Raw genomic sequence first — 14,363 nt, 5'->3', positions numbered from 1 at the left:
GGACACCTCTGTGCCCACCCCAACAACAGGTAAAGCTGCCACCCCCTACCAGCACCGCCCTCCTAGCAGCCCCTCAGCGTGTTTCCCGTGCCCGCTCACCCAGGAGGGTGGGCATCTCCTTCGCCCCAGGCACCTCAGGCCCTGCCCCATTCAGCCCAGCTGCTCTCAGTGAGGAGGCTATTGACCTCCTGAGATCCCTCACTGTTGGGCAGTCCACCATTCTGAATGCCATCCAGGGTGTCGAGAAGCATTTGCAGCAAACAAATTCATACCTGGAGGGCATTCATTCTGGTGTGGCGGCCCAACAGAGAGCATTTCAGGCTCTGGCCTCAGCACTGATGGCAGCCATTGTCCCTGTGTCAACCCTTCCCCTCCAACTTCCTCTACCCCAACCCAATCCCCTTTACCTCAGCCTATCGCAAGCACACCTTCAGACCAGCATGCACACAGATCAACAGACAAAAGTGGCTCAGGAAGACATAAGCACCACACATCATCACACAGGCACTCACACAAGCACCATACCCATGCACACATACAAACATCCACTTCCTCCACTGTGTCCACCTCCTCCACGTCCTTCACCTCCCTCCCAGTCTCATCTCCACTCACACCTGCATGCACTACATCATCAGCCCCTGCCTCCATCACCAGCATGCCCATCACAACACACCGCTCACGAGCAATCACAACCCCCACAACCATTGACACGTCCCCTGTGTCCTCTCCCAGTGTGTCTGTGAGTCCTCCTCCCAAAGTACACAAACGCAGGCACACACCCACTCAACAGCCATCCACCTCACAACAGCCTCCAGCCCATGCACCTTCACCCAAACTCAGCAGACGTACACCTCCCTAACCACTACCTCTTCTTCCACTCCCACACCCCCTCCATCTTCCCATCCCAGTGTGACTAAAAAACTTTTCCTAGCTAACATTAACCTCTTCCCTACACCTCCCACCCGTCCTTCCCCTAGGACCAGGATGTCTAGATCCCAGCCCAGCACCTCAGCCATCAAATCTGCGTCTGCTGTGATCCCGGCAAGTCTGGGTGGATCGAAGGGGGCACCCATCAGAGCTGCCAGTGTGACACCTACAGATGAGAGGGACCACCCGATTCTGCCACCTGCCAATGTCAAGAAGGGGCCAGCATCCAGCAGGGGAAAGTTGCACCACCCACCCAGCAAGGCCTCATCCAAACACAAAGACGACAGTGCCAAGGTCCCAGCAGCGACTGCCAAGGAGGGGAAGGGACACAAGACAAAGGGCAAGTCATCTCAGGGCACGATGCCCCCTGGTAAGGGGCTGGTGACCACCATCTCGTGAGAGATGGCAGCAACCTGTACCATGGTCTCCACTGCCGCATCGACCGCCACCTGCACCGCCACCTGCACACCGCCTGCACCGCCACCTGCCCCGCCGCCTGCACTGCCACAACATCAGTCTCCAGCATCCTCCCGAAGGATCAGCCATCCGATGCTGCTGGAGACGGTCTGGTGTCTCCCTCCACCACTACAGACACCTGCACCACAGGCAGCACCGGCAGCATCTCCGCCACAGCCATCGCCATAGCCACCGCCACCTACATCACCATCTGCACCGACACGTGCCCAGCCAGTGCCACTATATTGGACGTCAGTAGCATCCCCAGTGGGCAGCCCTCCAAGGCTGCAGGTGACGTCCCGGACCCTGGACACGCCACTTGAGGTACCACCACCAGCACTGGCACTACCAGTAGTTTACAGCCTAAGTCGCCGCAGGATGGAGTGTGGCTCTGCCTCCATGGAGTATCATGCTACTTGTTCCATGCACATCTCGTGGCTCAGACACCAAGGTGAGAGGATGTTAACTGCCACACCCCAAGTGCTACATCACTGGGCACAAGGTCCCCTCCAGAACCAGTGGAGAGATGTATCCACTCACCCTATCCTTGGCAGGATCAAGCACTCTGAGCAAAATGCCCCCTCCAGAACCAGTGGAGAGATGCACCCACTCCCCCTATCCTTGGCAGGATCAAGCACTCTGGGCCCAATGCCCCCTCCAGAACCAGTGGAGAGATACATCCACTCACCCTATCATTGGCAGGATCAAGCACTCTGAGCACAATGCCCCCTCCAGAACCAGTGGAGAGATGTATCCACTCACCCTATCCTTGGCAGGATCAAGCACTCTGGGCTCAATGCCCCCTCCAGAACCAGTGGAGAGATGCATCCACTCCCCCTATCCTCGGCAGGATCAAGCACTCTGGGCACAATGCCCCACCCAGAACCAGTGGAGAGATGCATCCACTCCCCCTATCCTTGGCAGGATCAAGCACTCTGGGCACAATGCCCCCTCAGGAACCAGTGGGAGACTCCACCCACTTGAGAGACTGTGTCTTTGAACTCCCCAGGACCAAGCAGTAGGCAAACCACCCACTTGAGAAACTTGAGAGACTGTGGCTTTGCACTCCCCAGGACCAGGCAGTGGGCAACCCACCCACTTGAGAGACTGTGGCTTTGCACTTCCCAGGTCCAGGAAGTGGGCAAACCACCCACTTGAGAGACTGTGGCTTTGCCCTCCCCAGGACCAGGCAGTGGGCATTGAGCCCCCTCGAGGGGCAGTGGCGTCGTACCATCTTCCGCCTGAGGTGCCCTCCTCCCCTTCCGCCTGAGGTGCCTGTGTTTTATCCTCCTGATGCCCCTGCAGTGTTCTCTCCATTTTGAGGCAGGTGTCATGTGTGGGCTTCGCCCATGCTTTTTTTGGACCACTGGTCCACGGACATTTACAAGGGACAGTGTACGGCCTTGTGTATATAAAGTACAAGTTTGTATATACTGATTATAAAAAATTCTATCGCTATATCTGAATGTTCTAATATAAAACTGGTTAGACTCATTTCCTTTTGTCCTTGCATTCTTCCAGGGGGTGACGGGTGGATATGTAATGCTGTTGGATGTGTTAGTGTGTATGGTGTAGTGAGTGAGGGTGGGGGTGTTGCATACCGCGTGTGTCTGTCACTCTCTTTTCCCTCCCCTCCTCCTCTGTGTGCTAGGTGCAGTACTCACCATTCTTTCTACTTTCTGGTGTATGAGAAGATACAACAACATGGGGAGGATCTGCAATTCGGGCTCCATGGGGTCCTAGTTCTTGGTGGAGTGTCGAAAGGTGAGTGGTTCCCCTTCGATGTACTGTTTCCGCCATGGTTTTGATGTAGTTGGTACCGCCCCGGAAAACCTGGCAGATTGGCCTCTCAGAACAGGGTGGGGGGTATATTGTCCTCTGCCTGTCTGTTGGCGGTGACTGCTGCGGTGTTTGTTGCTACCGCCCTGGCGGTCGGAGTGTTAAAGTAGCTGTCTATGTTGGCGGTTTCCACTGTGGTCGTAATCCCATTTTTTTTTACTGCCGGCCTGTTGCCGATGTTGCCGCCACTTTAACATCGACCGCCAAGGTTGTAATGAGGGCCTTAGAGTCTAAATCTAAAACAGATAAAGATCTGAAAGCGCAACACCGGTGGAATGGAGAGGAAATTGAACATAAAGTGAAGAGATATCTATCCACTTTGACTTTAGATTGGCATCACAAAGGGAAGCTGTGTATACACATTGACCAGAGTTATATAGATCCAGAGTTCATAGGGAAGAGTAACTGTGAGCGTATTTTTGATGTTAGAGGAAAGAGTGAATTATTGTTATATGGAAAAGATCCTGTGATAGGTGGTGTGTATTTTATTGTAGACAGAATGCCTCTTTCAAGGTGCCCAAAGGATGGCGTGGCATGTGCTGTTTTGGTATAGTGTTCCCAAAGATTTATCAGGTGGAGAATTTTAAGGATCCTATGGGGGATAAGAAATCGAAAACTAGGAGAGGTGTTAGTGCTGGCGAGGTAGTAGAAGACATATTTGGTGCATTGATCCAATCTGTAGGTGTGATATTGAATGACCTGAAGATTAGAAAGTTGTCCACACTAGTGGATAAACTAGCCACTAGTACAGAAAATTCCTTTTTGGTTGTAAAGACAGAGATTTTGGTGATAATGTCTATGGTTTTGCAAAATGGAAGTGCATAAGACCTTTTGCTCACAAAAGATGTTGGATCTGTCGGATGCTTAAGGTTCAGCAATGCTGTACTTACATCCCGGACAAAAGAAAAGACTTGAAGAAGTATATTCAGAACATTTCTGGGTTGACAAAAGATTTGAAGGAATTAAAAGAGACAGGTGCATGGGAAATATTGGAGATGGGTTTGCTGCTGTAGTAGATGGTTTGAAAAAGTAGAGTTGTAGGTTTTGTTCTGAAGCCTTTGTTGATTATTGTAATATGTGCAGTAGTTCTGATGGTGGGATTCAAAATTTGCCAGAAAATTAAAAAGCAGAGAAGATAAATAGAGCAGATATTGAGCTGGAAACAGTCAGTAAATATTATGATGATATTAAGCATCTGAAAGAATCTAGATGACAAGGTTTTAGTCAGTCTTATTCAAGAAAGTAATTCGTTTGTGATGACTTAATTCATCATCAGTTGTGGTGTTGAGAGAGCATATCTTGATGTAATCAACAACATATATAATGTGTGGATTAATGTACTAATGTTGAAATGGTGCATCAAAAGCATGGTATTTAAGGTTCACTCACAAGTAGAAATGTAGAAAGCCATATGCCTGTTAGATAATGACATTTATTGACTGAAATATTATACATGAATGCATTTATATTCAATGTGTTGGGACTATGGTATTACAGTTAAACACTATATTATCACAGTTATTTGCCAATTAGTATACTTATCAGGAGAAATGCACAAATAGCCATGTCTTAAACTTAAGTGAAGGCTTACATTTTCTTCTATGCTTAATCTACAACGTGGATTTTTGCTCATGTTGCATATTCTTTATTTGCAGGTGTGTTGAAGTGCTGTTTCTCATCTTTTGTATTGCTGCAACAGAGATCCTTGTATGCCTTATGCTTGTACAATTTAATCGGATTTAACGTTTTAATTTGCCGTTGGTGATTCTGTACTTATGTAGTATGTTGCTGACACTCATTCACATGAGTCTGGCTTTGAATTTATAACAAACCTTAAATTTTAACTTCCACCTTCGAGACTTAGGCCCTCATTACGATGAGACTGCCAGGATCAGCAACCTATTATAGCTGCGGCGGTCATGCCATGGTCGTACCGCCAGGATTGCGACTTCGTTCTTTGCCAGAGATTTCATGGCGGTAGCACCACCATGAAAAGGCTGGCGGAGAACAGGTGCAGGGGGTCCCAGGAAGGGCCCTGCACTTGGCATGGGAAGTGCAGGGGCTACCCTGGACAGCACTGTTGCAATGTTCACTGTCAGCTTTGCAGACAGTGAACATTGCAAGAGTGCTCATGCACCTTGCGCACTACAGCATTGTCACTGGCTCTATTCCGAGCTGGAGACAATGCTGTAGGCCGTTTCCTAGTAAGCCAGCGAGAAACTCATAATGCGCCTGGCAATAGTGGCAACATCCCCATCGGAATTTCAGTGGACAGGCTTTTCTGTTCACCAAAACCGTAATGAGGCCCTTAATGTGTGGCCAAATGGGTTATACTGTCAATTGATTTGAAAGTGCTGGTTTGTCTCCCCTTACCCCTCGTAGGTCCTAAAAAGATTTGTCAGGACCAGAGAAAGTAGAAAATGGGCCATATGCGTTGTCACTACAATCCACTGAATGAGCTGTGACTGACACATCTGAACAGTCCAAAGGGCAAGTTCCTGAATTATGACGAATTGCACTGATTGAAATCTATGCCCTTTGTGTCACCTGCAATGCAGCATGCTTTTGGTCCTAGTCGCTTGAATAAAGCAATCACTATAGGTCTTTCTGGTGTGTATATTCGCTTGGTGCTCCAGTCTTCATGAGCTTTTTTGCATCAGGCAACTTTTTAATTTCTCTGCTTTTCTTCAATGTGCAAAACATTTGTGAATTTGGCTTACACCAACATAAGGACAAAGTATAACCATAGATAAAGTCATAAGCCACAACATCTGAGCATTGATTTACTCATGGAAACTCATCCAGGGTTAAGTAATAATTAACAGTGAGGACTCTGGCAGGACAGTGGCTTACCAAGCACTGTTTATCGCAGCTGCATACCCAGCTGAATGGGACAACGAGGACTGTGGAGGGACTACTAGCAGAGACGTTTTAAAGCATGGGCAAAATGGGCTCTGTCCTTTCAGGAGGCCATCTGAGAGAGCCCTAGAGGCCTTGAAATATCTTTAACATATTCTTTTAAATACCGTTTTTTTAAATATGTATTTTCAATATGGGTGATATATGCGACTCTATTACAGATATTTTGCAGAGATATGTTGGGTTGATGCATGGAGAAACATCCATAAAAAAGTCTCTTTTAGAACAATACAGCACCTCACATAGGAGAGATGGGGAGGGGTCACATATTATTTGCAATAATATCAGTGAGCTGCTGCTGTGATACAATACTGAAAACACATGTCACTTTCCCTCAATATTAAATGTAAACACATTTAGAATTTAGACCGATGTGCCAGTTCACTGTCAGGTACCTGGCCAAAGAAGGCATGAAAAAGGTGAAATCATAAATTCAAATCTATTCCAAATAGGGCCCCCCAAAATATGTTCACCCCAGGGTCCCCAAAATCCTTGAAATGTCCCTGACCACTAGTTCTAGATTTCTGCTCTGCTACATGTCAGGAGGGGGTAGGAGAGCAAGCTCCATGACTTCCTAACTGCTAGTTAGTGCAGCTGCATTCCACGCTGCATTGGGCGTGGGCAGGCTACGCCCTGGTGAAGCTTTAGCCAAGGGCGGGCCCATCTTGTGCCCGTCGTCACACAGAGGAATCTGGACTGCACCACCCCTCTGATATCCGGATGACCAGTAGTAACAGCTGAGATTTATTTTATATTAACATAGGGACTTACTTGGGTAATCTAAACATTGCTTGATGTTGCCTTGAGGGGTCGGGTGGGCTACTGATCTCCTGCCACCCCAATAGGCACATAACTGTCTCCTAAGTGAACCTTTCTGCTTGTTTGTGCTTTTTGTTTTGCAGAAGGATTACATGTTCCGAGACTTTGCTATTTTGCAAGGAGAGGAGGTGGACAATAGTATATAAAGCGTTTGGACGTTTTCCGATGTGTGTGTGTGATTTCTCGACTGCGGTTGGGCTGGGTCGGCTCTCTTTTTTTCTTCTTCAGGCTCTGTGACTATCCCTTTGCTTTGGAATGGGTAAACACAAAAATACCTCAAGAGATTTGGGAAGATCACAGTCTGGTGCTGTCCCAAAGGGCCAGATGTAGTAAGCTGTTTGCATGGTGCAAACTGCAAAAATCGCAGTTTGTGCCATGCAAACAGCCTTCTGCGATGCACATTCACAATTTGCGAGTCGGTACCGACTCGCAAATTGTGAATGCGACTCGCAAAGCAATTCGCAGTTACCACCAGTGTAACACTGGTGGAAACTCATTCGCAAAAGTGAAGGGGTCCCCATGGGACCCCTTTCCTTTTGTGAATGTTGCCCAAAAGATTTTTTCAGACAGGCAGTGGTCCAATGGACCACTGCCTACACTGAAAAAACGAAACCAAATGGTTTCGTTATTTTTTTTATTTTGCAACTCGTTTTCCTTTAAGGAAAACGGGCTGCAAAATAAATTTTAAAAACTGCTTTATTGAAAAAGCAGTCACAGACATGGAGGTCTGCTGACTTCAGCAGGCCACCATCCCTGTGAGTGCAGGGACTCACTATGGGGTCGCAAAATGCGACCCACCTCATTAGTATTTATGAGGTGGGTCTTTGCGACCCCTTAGCGAGTCGCAGAAGGTGTCTGAGACACCGTTCTGCATCAGGATTTGCGATTCTGAAATTGAGAGTCGCACCAACTCGCAATTTCAGAATCGCAAATTCTGACCTTGCTACATCTGGCCCTTAGTCTCTAATAGCATCTCCAAGTCATTAATTCTCTCATATCTAGCAACAGCAGTCAGGGTAAGTAATAATGAAATAAGCACAGTTGAGGATAAGCTGAGTATTCGACCTGCCCCCTTGCTGTCTGTTGCCCCCCTTTTTCTGGCTCTGCTCTCACGAGGGAATCCGTTGCAAGGAAGAGTGGCATGGTCCATTTTGATGGGGCCACTGATGTACCCGTTACTGCAGAAGTTCACTGATCAGAGACTGAGACTATGATCAAGAACTCCCCGTCTGATTGTGGCCCACCCGGCATCGAAACGAAGAAAAAAAAACAGAAAGTCTGATGCAGTTATGGGGCAGTTGGAGGTTTAAAATTCGCTCCTTCTTCATCCTTAAAGGATAATGGTCATAAACTGCCTAAAGATCATGCTGTCATTACTAATTGTGATGATTTTATCTCCAAGGTCCAATTAATGACAGAGGCTGCAGTTAGTAAACGTCTAGGGAAACTCCCATCGTTCGAAAGCAGTTTAAAAAAATTAATTTTGTTTTGTAAAGCTAACATGTCAAGGCCTGGTTTTGTGTAATGCTCTATGTGCCATGTATCTGTGGACTTGGAGAAGACTGGGCAGAAGATTGCGAGGGAACCTGTACAGAGTTCACAAATGTACCCTGTCCATTTAAAGGCAGTATCCAACTGCTCCTTAATTTGCCACCTTCTAGTCTAGGCGCATTTGACTGTCAGGAGAATCTGCTGATTCAGCTTATGCGGCCTGGTGTTTTAGGTCACTCAAAATTGTTGGTTCAACTAGGAGGTCTCAGGTGTAATCCAACAAAAAGGTTACTCCAAGGGGAGTCAAATGATGTAAATAGTAAAGATGGTCCTTCACCCACACAAGTTGTTCTTAGTCCTCCTCTGGCCTCGGCCCCCTTCGTCGTGGTACTCACAGGGCTCCCCTCTTTAAAAGAAGGGGTCAGGGAACATTATTCTAGCCTAACAAAGTTAGTTACTGACTGTCCCAACTGGAAGACAAAGGGCAAATTTTGGCCAAGAGGATTATCATGGCCCGGAGGGTGGATTGGGTTGGCCCAACTTAAAAAATGTGAAACAGGGATTGTGCAGTTACCAATTTTGACTGTCCCAGAGATATCTCAATGATTTTGAACCTTGGCAGGCACTTGCTCATACTTATGTTCTCCAGGCTTTCCCCCTTGGTTATTTGTGTTATGCAGTTCAAACACAACTGTGGACAAGGATCAGTATCAAAAGCCTCTGCCGTGGGGTTATAAGGCCACTTAAGGTAAGTTATTTTGTTATAACTACTGCTAATAGATTTGAGGTTTTGGGGCAGATACACTTGATTGCCTGCATGATTCCTGCCATGAGAAGCAGTATACTGAGGAGAATCCTGGGATTAGGGTTAGCATGGTGTTAACCCAGCCAGCGGAACATGGGGCTCTGCAGATCAAAGTAAATCTCAACTCAGAGGAGAGACAACCCTGTATTGTGGTAATAATCTGGTGACTGTCTTAAAAGGAGGGACTGTCTTGGTGGCCGGGCTCTGAGGACCATCAGCAGCAAGAAATGTAATAGGGTATCCGCTTCTAAGGATGTAGAGCTTCTAGATGGTGGGAGGGGCACACTGAATTTTGTTTGTCGCTTTGCAGCAGGAAGTGATCTCTGCAGTATGAATAATATCCCAGAAAGACATACAATCAGTGAAGATAGCATCACCAGTCCGCTCAGGTTAGTATCCTGGAATGTGACAGGTATAAACAGCAAAATAAATGATCCTGACTGGTTGGCATTTCATAGATAATTTGCCAATGTAAGCCTACAGGCGACATGGGACGCAAAGGGCTCCTTTTCTTGGAAGGTTACAAATCATAATAATATCCTGCTGTGCATTCAACATGGAGACACCCAGGAAGGTCTGTTGACCTTGGCCTCTCTCTCCTTAAATTGTAGGATTAAGTATATGGCAACAAGTTCACCCAACATGCAAGCATTTCTGTTTACCTCCCCTCTGGTTGGAGGCTTTGTTTTGTTAAACTTCTATAATAAAACCACTAGTACCACCTTTGGCAATACTCTCTCCCTGCCCTCAGGGAACAAATGTTGAATGCTAATGCCTGTAACAATGTAAAAGCTGGATTTATTTTAGTGGGAGATGTTATTATCCACAGTCCTTAATGAGGAATCTGCACCTGGAACATGTCATGCGGGTCCCCGCTTTAACCTGAAATGTGCCATGACAAAGATGTTTCAAAGTCCAGGTGGTAGTTTTGTCCCAACTTTTATTGGACGAGACTCGCACTTCACAACAGATTTTACATAGTTTCTGTATTTTTGTGGGATTTTGTCGATCATTTTGGTATACGAATCTCTGGTTTTAGTGATCATTACTGTATTTATGTTAGTGTAATTGATCTGTTTATATGAGCCCTGACACAAGGTTTGTCTCATCAGATGGACGTTGTAGTGACTGAACAGGGTAGAAGACTTAGATGGTCAAAGATTGCCCCTGATGACTTTTTGAAATGCCTTGCAGAGGTTAAGCATGAAGAATTTGATTTGTACCCGGGGGACTCATGTAATGGTAGTGCTTTTTTCAATGCTTATTCAAAGAATGGGGTTGAAGTTAAATCTAAGTTACCACTCACCCATAACCTGACAGTGAATAGTATTCTGTCTGCACTTAAAGCTCAAACCGAAGATCAATGTCTGATAGCTAGCAGATCCCCCCATTATTATATGCAGACAACACCGTTTTACGGGTGAGAACTGCCCTGGGCCTCCGGGATTATTGGATGTTTTTTATTACATATATGAATGCCTCGATCTCTCAACCATGGTAAATCTCAGGTGATGGTTCTGGGCCTACGGGGACAAAGTCAAGATCCTTTTTTGTTAAAGGCCATAAATTGACCAGTGTACAGACCTATACATACTTAGGTGTGGTCTTAGATGATCGATCCACCTAGGCCCCGCTGAAAAGATCCAAAAGATTACCCCTGTCTCGTTCTACAGGGTCTTTTTTTATTTTCCTCCAGAATTAGTAACAAGCTATTGGGCGCACTGATTAAGATCTATCAGGCCACATTTTATTTGGGCTGTCACATTTGGCAGTGATGTGTGGGGATACATAGATTCAAGGGAGCTTCAAGTGGAAAAGAATGGGTTCTGCAGAAATCTTCTGACAGTCCCTGCATCTGCCTGCACTTTTTTGGTTCATGAGGAGCTAGGGGAGCCTTACTTGTCGGATCTTATTTATCCGCGCCCCCTGATTAGGTGGCTCACTATTTGGGTGAGACTCAAGAACCACTTTAAAAGGGAGATAATCATGGACTGTTTGCAGCTGCAAGAGTAGAGGTCATTTAAATAACTGGTTTATATAAGGGGCACCTTTGTTAAGCTAGGCAAAGCAGCTCTCTTTGACTTGCCATACAATACCCTGAAGACAGACGTTATCTGGTTGCAGAATAATTTCTTGTTTTCGAGGAAATCTGTGAGAGAGGGGGTAGAACTTGAGAATCCCTTGGGACAAGTATTTGCACAGATTTTACCATTGCCAGTTATTAAACCCTATTTGCTGAAAGTGTCCAAAAGGTCATCACTTGTTTTCTTTTGGATTGATTCAGGTTTAATCAATTTTATCTCCTGCTGCTGGCTCTTCCTAAGCCTAGACCCTGGCATATGCAGTTGAAGCCCTGCTCATGTCATAATTTATCTAATCAGGGTCTTCTACATTTGATGTTTTTCTTGTGTTTTTTTATGTTTCCCAAAAGACTATTTTGGTGCCTTTGTAGAAATCTTTGAACTGCGGAAGATACCTGGCGGCATATTTATACTTTTTGGTGCAAAACTGCACTAACGCAGTTTTGCACCAAAATGTTTAGCACCGGCTTGGTCCATTCCTGAACACCAGCCGGGCGCCATATTTATGGAATGGCACAGGCCAGTGCAAAGGGTGAGCTAGCGTAAAAAAAATGACGTTAGCCGGGTGGGACTGGCTGTATCGGGGAAGGGGATTTTGCACCAAAAATGACATTAGGCTGGTTAGGGGCAAAAAAGAAAATACCTCTAACCAGCCTAGCGTCATTTTCTGATGTAAAATCATCCATACCACATGAATACTGTCTTGGAAAAGACAGGAGTAATGCCCATCACTCCAATGGCCAGCATAGGGGACCAGTGTCCCCTGGGCATGGCCATTGCACCCTGTGCCATGCAGGGAGCCCCAATTTGGGTCCCCGATGGCCCTTTAATTTAAACAAAAAAAGACTTATCTATACCTACCTTGGATCGGGTCCCTCATTCTCTGCTGTCCCTCTGGTGTGGGTGTGGGTGTTCATCGGGCTTTGGGAGGGCACCTGTGGACCCATTCCATGGTGTTTAACCATGGAAATGGATCCACAGGTCCCTTAACGCCTAGTCTGACCCAGGCGTTAAATGATGGTGCAAAGAAAGCTTGTAAAAATGACACAAATGAAGCGCTTAAAAAGTATAAATATGGGCCATAGTGTGCACTTCATTGACATTATGCAATTTCTTATGATAGTTCTGTATTTTTTTGGTCCAGATGTATCTCTATGTAACGCACTTTATCGTGACCCGCTGCTTCTATGATTCTGTTTTTAGGGGTGCTAGTTAAGCAGTACTGTCTTGGCCTTGAATAACCTGGATGGTTTATATTTTTGGCTAACTTTCACAATATGTTAATTGTGTCTCTTAACTATTTCCAGTTTCTATTCGGTCTTTATATTGATTCTATTTAAAAAAAAATATTATGTATTTTGTTTTTATTGACTATTATTTTATTCACTGATGAATGTAATTATGTTAATATGTACTTTTATGTGCTAACTTAGACCAAAGAAAGTTATTTTGACTAATGACAAGATGATGTCAGAACTTATCACTCAAAAGTATTAATGAGCCAGCATGAAGATTTATATATTGATGTTACATGCATTACATTCATCTAGCATACCTACCCATGAGAGTTTGCTACGGCACGCATGCTCCCACGTGGCAATGTACGTGGGGCAGTGGAAGTCGTTCAGGACAATGTAGGCTGCTTCTGGATCAGAGAGAAAGTTAAACTCCCCACAGGCGGTTGTATTTCCTCTGGCTGTATAAAGGAGAGAAGTAGATAAGAAACTACATTTTGCAAGGAAAATTACAATATTAACTTACGAAGCTAGGAGCATAATAGATGTAATTCACATGGAGATCCAGATCACACATGGCTGTCTGCAACTAAAATAACTTCAAAGAGGCAAAACAAAACAATGAATAGATGAACAATTTAGTTACAGAATGCTCAGCTGCCCAGCATCAGGCATCCCAGCGCTATGGTAAACACAAACAGAAAGAGAGCTCAAAAGAATAGAAACCATGAGGTTTCAGAAGTTTCAAGAAAAAGCAATGATATTGCTGCCGCTGCTTCGAGAGGGAGACCTTGGGCCTCAGTTACAAGGTCATTGTGCAGTTGCAGCATCAGTTTTTTTTAATGCTGTGGCAGCGCTAAAACAACTCTAAATCTAGAGGCCTCTAGTGTCACTTTTCACCCCTGAGTGCGAGCTAATGACAATGATATGCAAGGTAGGTGTTCCCAGGAAAAAAGTCATGGAGAACTGACACAGTGAAATTCACAACATTTCACTGTCGTTCTGCATTTTCACTTTTGTCTATGGGGCCCTTCTTGCACTGCTGGAGTAGCGTCAATCTTTTTGACGCTAGTCTAGCAATGCATGACTTTAGCTCCACAGATGCATCAGAACTTCTGATGCATCTGTGAAAACCTCCACCATGGAGCTCTGTGTTATTAGTCCAGCACATCCATGGCATCATGAGGGGGTCACAGGGCAGTGCAAGACATCTGACACATCAGATTCTTGTAAATGAGGCCCCTTGTTCCTAGCCTAGGTGGTAACATCTGTAAAAGCTTGGTTGCTAGAAAATAGTAAAAAATATAGGATTTAGTGAACTGAAGTGGCCGAACAGGGTATAAACAATGTTCATTTTGTAAAATAATAAGGCACTCATTATGACATTGGCGGGCATTTCCGCCAACGTCATTCCGCCATCAGGCCATAAGGGCGGCCTGAACCACGCTGGCCCTAATTTGAGATCCCCGCTGGGCCGGCAGGCGGAAACAGTGTTTCTGCCCGGCAGCCCAGCAGGGAGCAGGGCCTTAACATTGCAGCTTGGCAATGCGATGGTGCAGCGGGTGCAGGAGCACCCTTCGCCCATTCCACTGCATGTAATTCGGGCAGTGGAATGCGCGATTGGGCTGTGAATGGAGGCCGCTGCACTACCCATGCCAAGTGCGCACCATGGCGCTGCGACCGCCACCGTGACCTAATGACCCCCTAAGTGCCAAGGAACAAGCCCACAGCTGGTTCTACTGTATGTGGGTGGGTTGAATACCACAGCTGCATAGTTTTGTTTCCACCTCA

The 14,363-nt window shown here is 46.0% G+C and overlaps 1 protein-coding gene across 3 annotated transcripts in view; it reads right to left on the bottom strand.

The window, feature by feature from the left end:
* The window catches only part of LOC138269392 (pyrimidine-specific ribonucleoside hydrolase RihA-like), a 359,115-nt gene that overhangs the window by 36,625 nt on the left and 308,127 nt on the right, over positions 1–14,363 (bottom strand). For all 3 annotated transcript variants that reach the window (XM_069218793.1, XM_069218792.1, XM_069218791.1), the window contains exon 5: positions 12,897–13,033. In XM_069218793.1, coding sequence (XP_069074894.1) covers positions 12,897–13,033 — 137 coding nt within the window. The remainder of the gene's footprint in view (positions 1–12,896; positions 13,034–14,363) is intronic.

Source organism: Pleurodeles waltl, chromosome 2_1, assembly GCF_031143425.1.
Source record: "Pleurodeles waltl isolate 20211129_DDA chromosome 2_1, aPleWal1.hap1.20221129, whole genome shotgun sequence".
NCBI classification, from domain to species: domain Eukaryota; kingdom Metazoa; phylum Chordata; class Amphibia; order Caudata; family Salamandridae; genus Pleurodeles; species Pleurodeles waltl.
The sequence above is the reverse complement of the archived record's forward strand: the minus strand, read 5'-3'. Positions and strand labels throughout refer to the sequence as shown.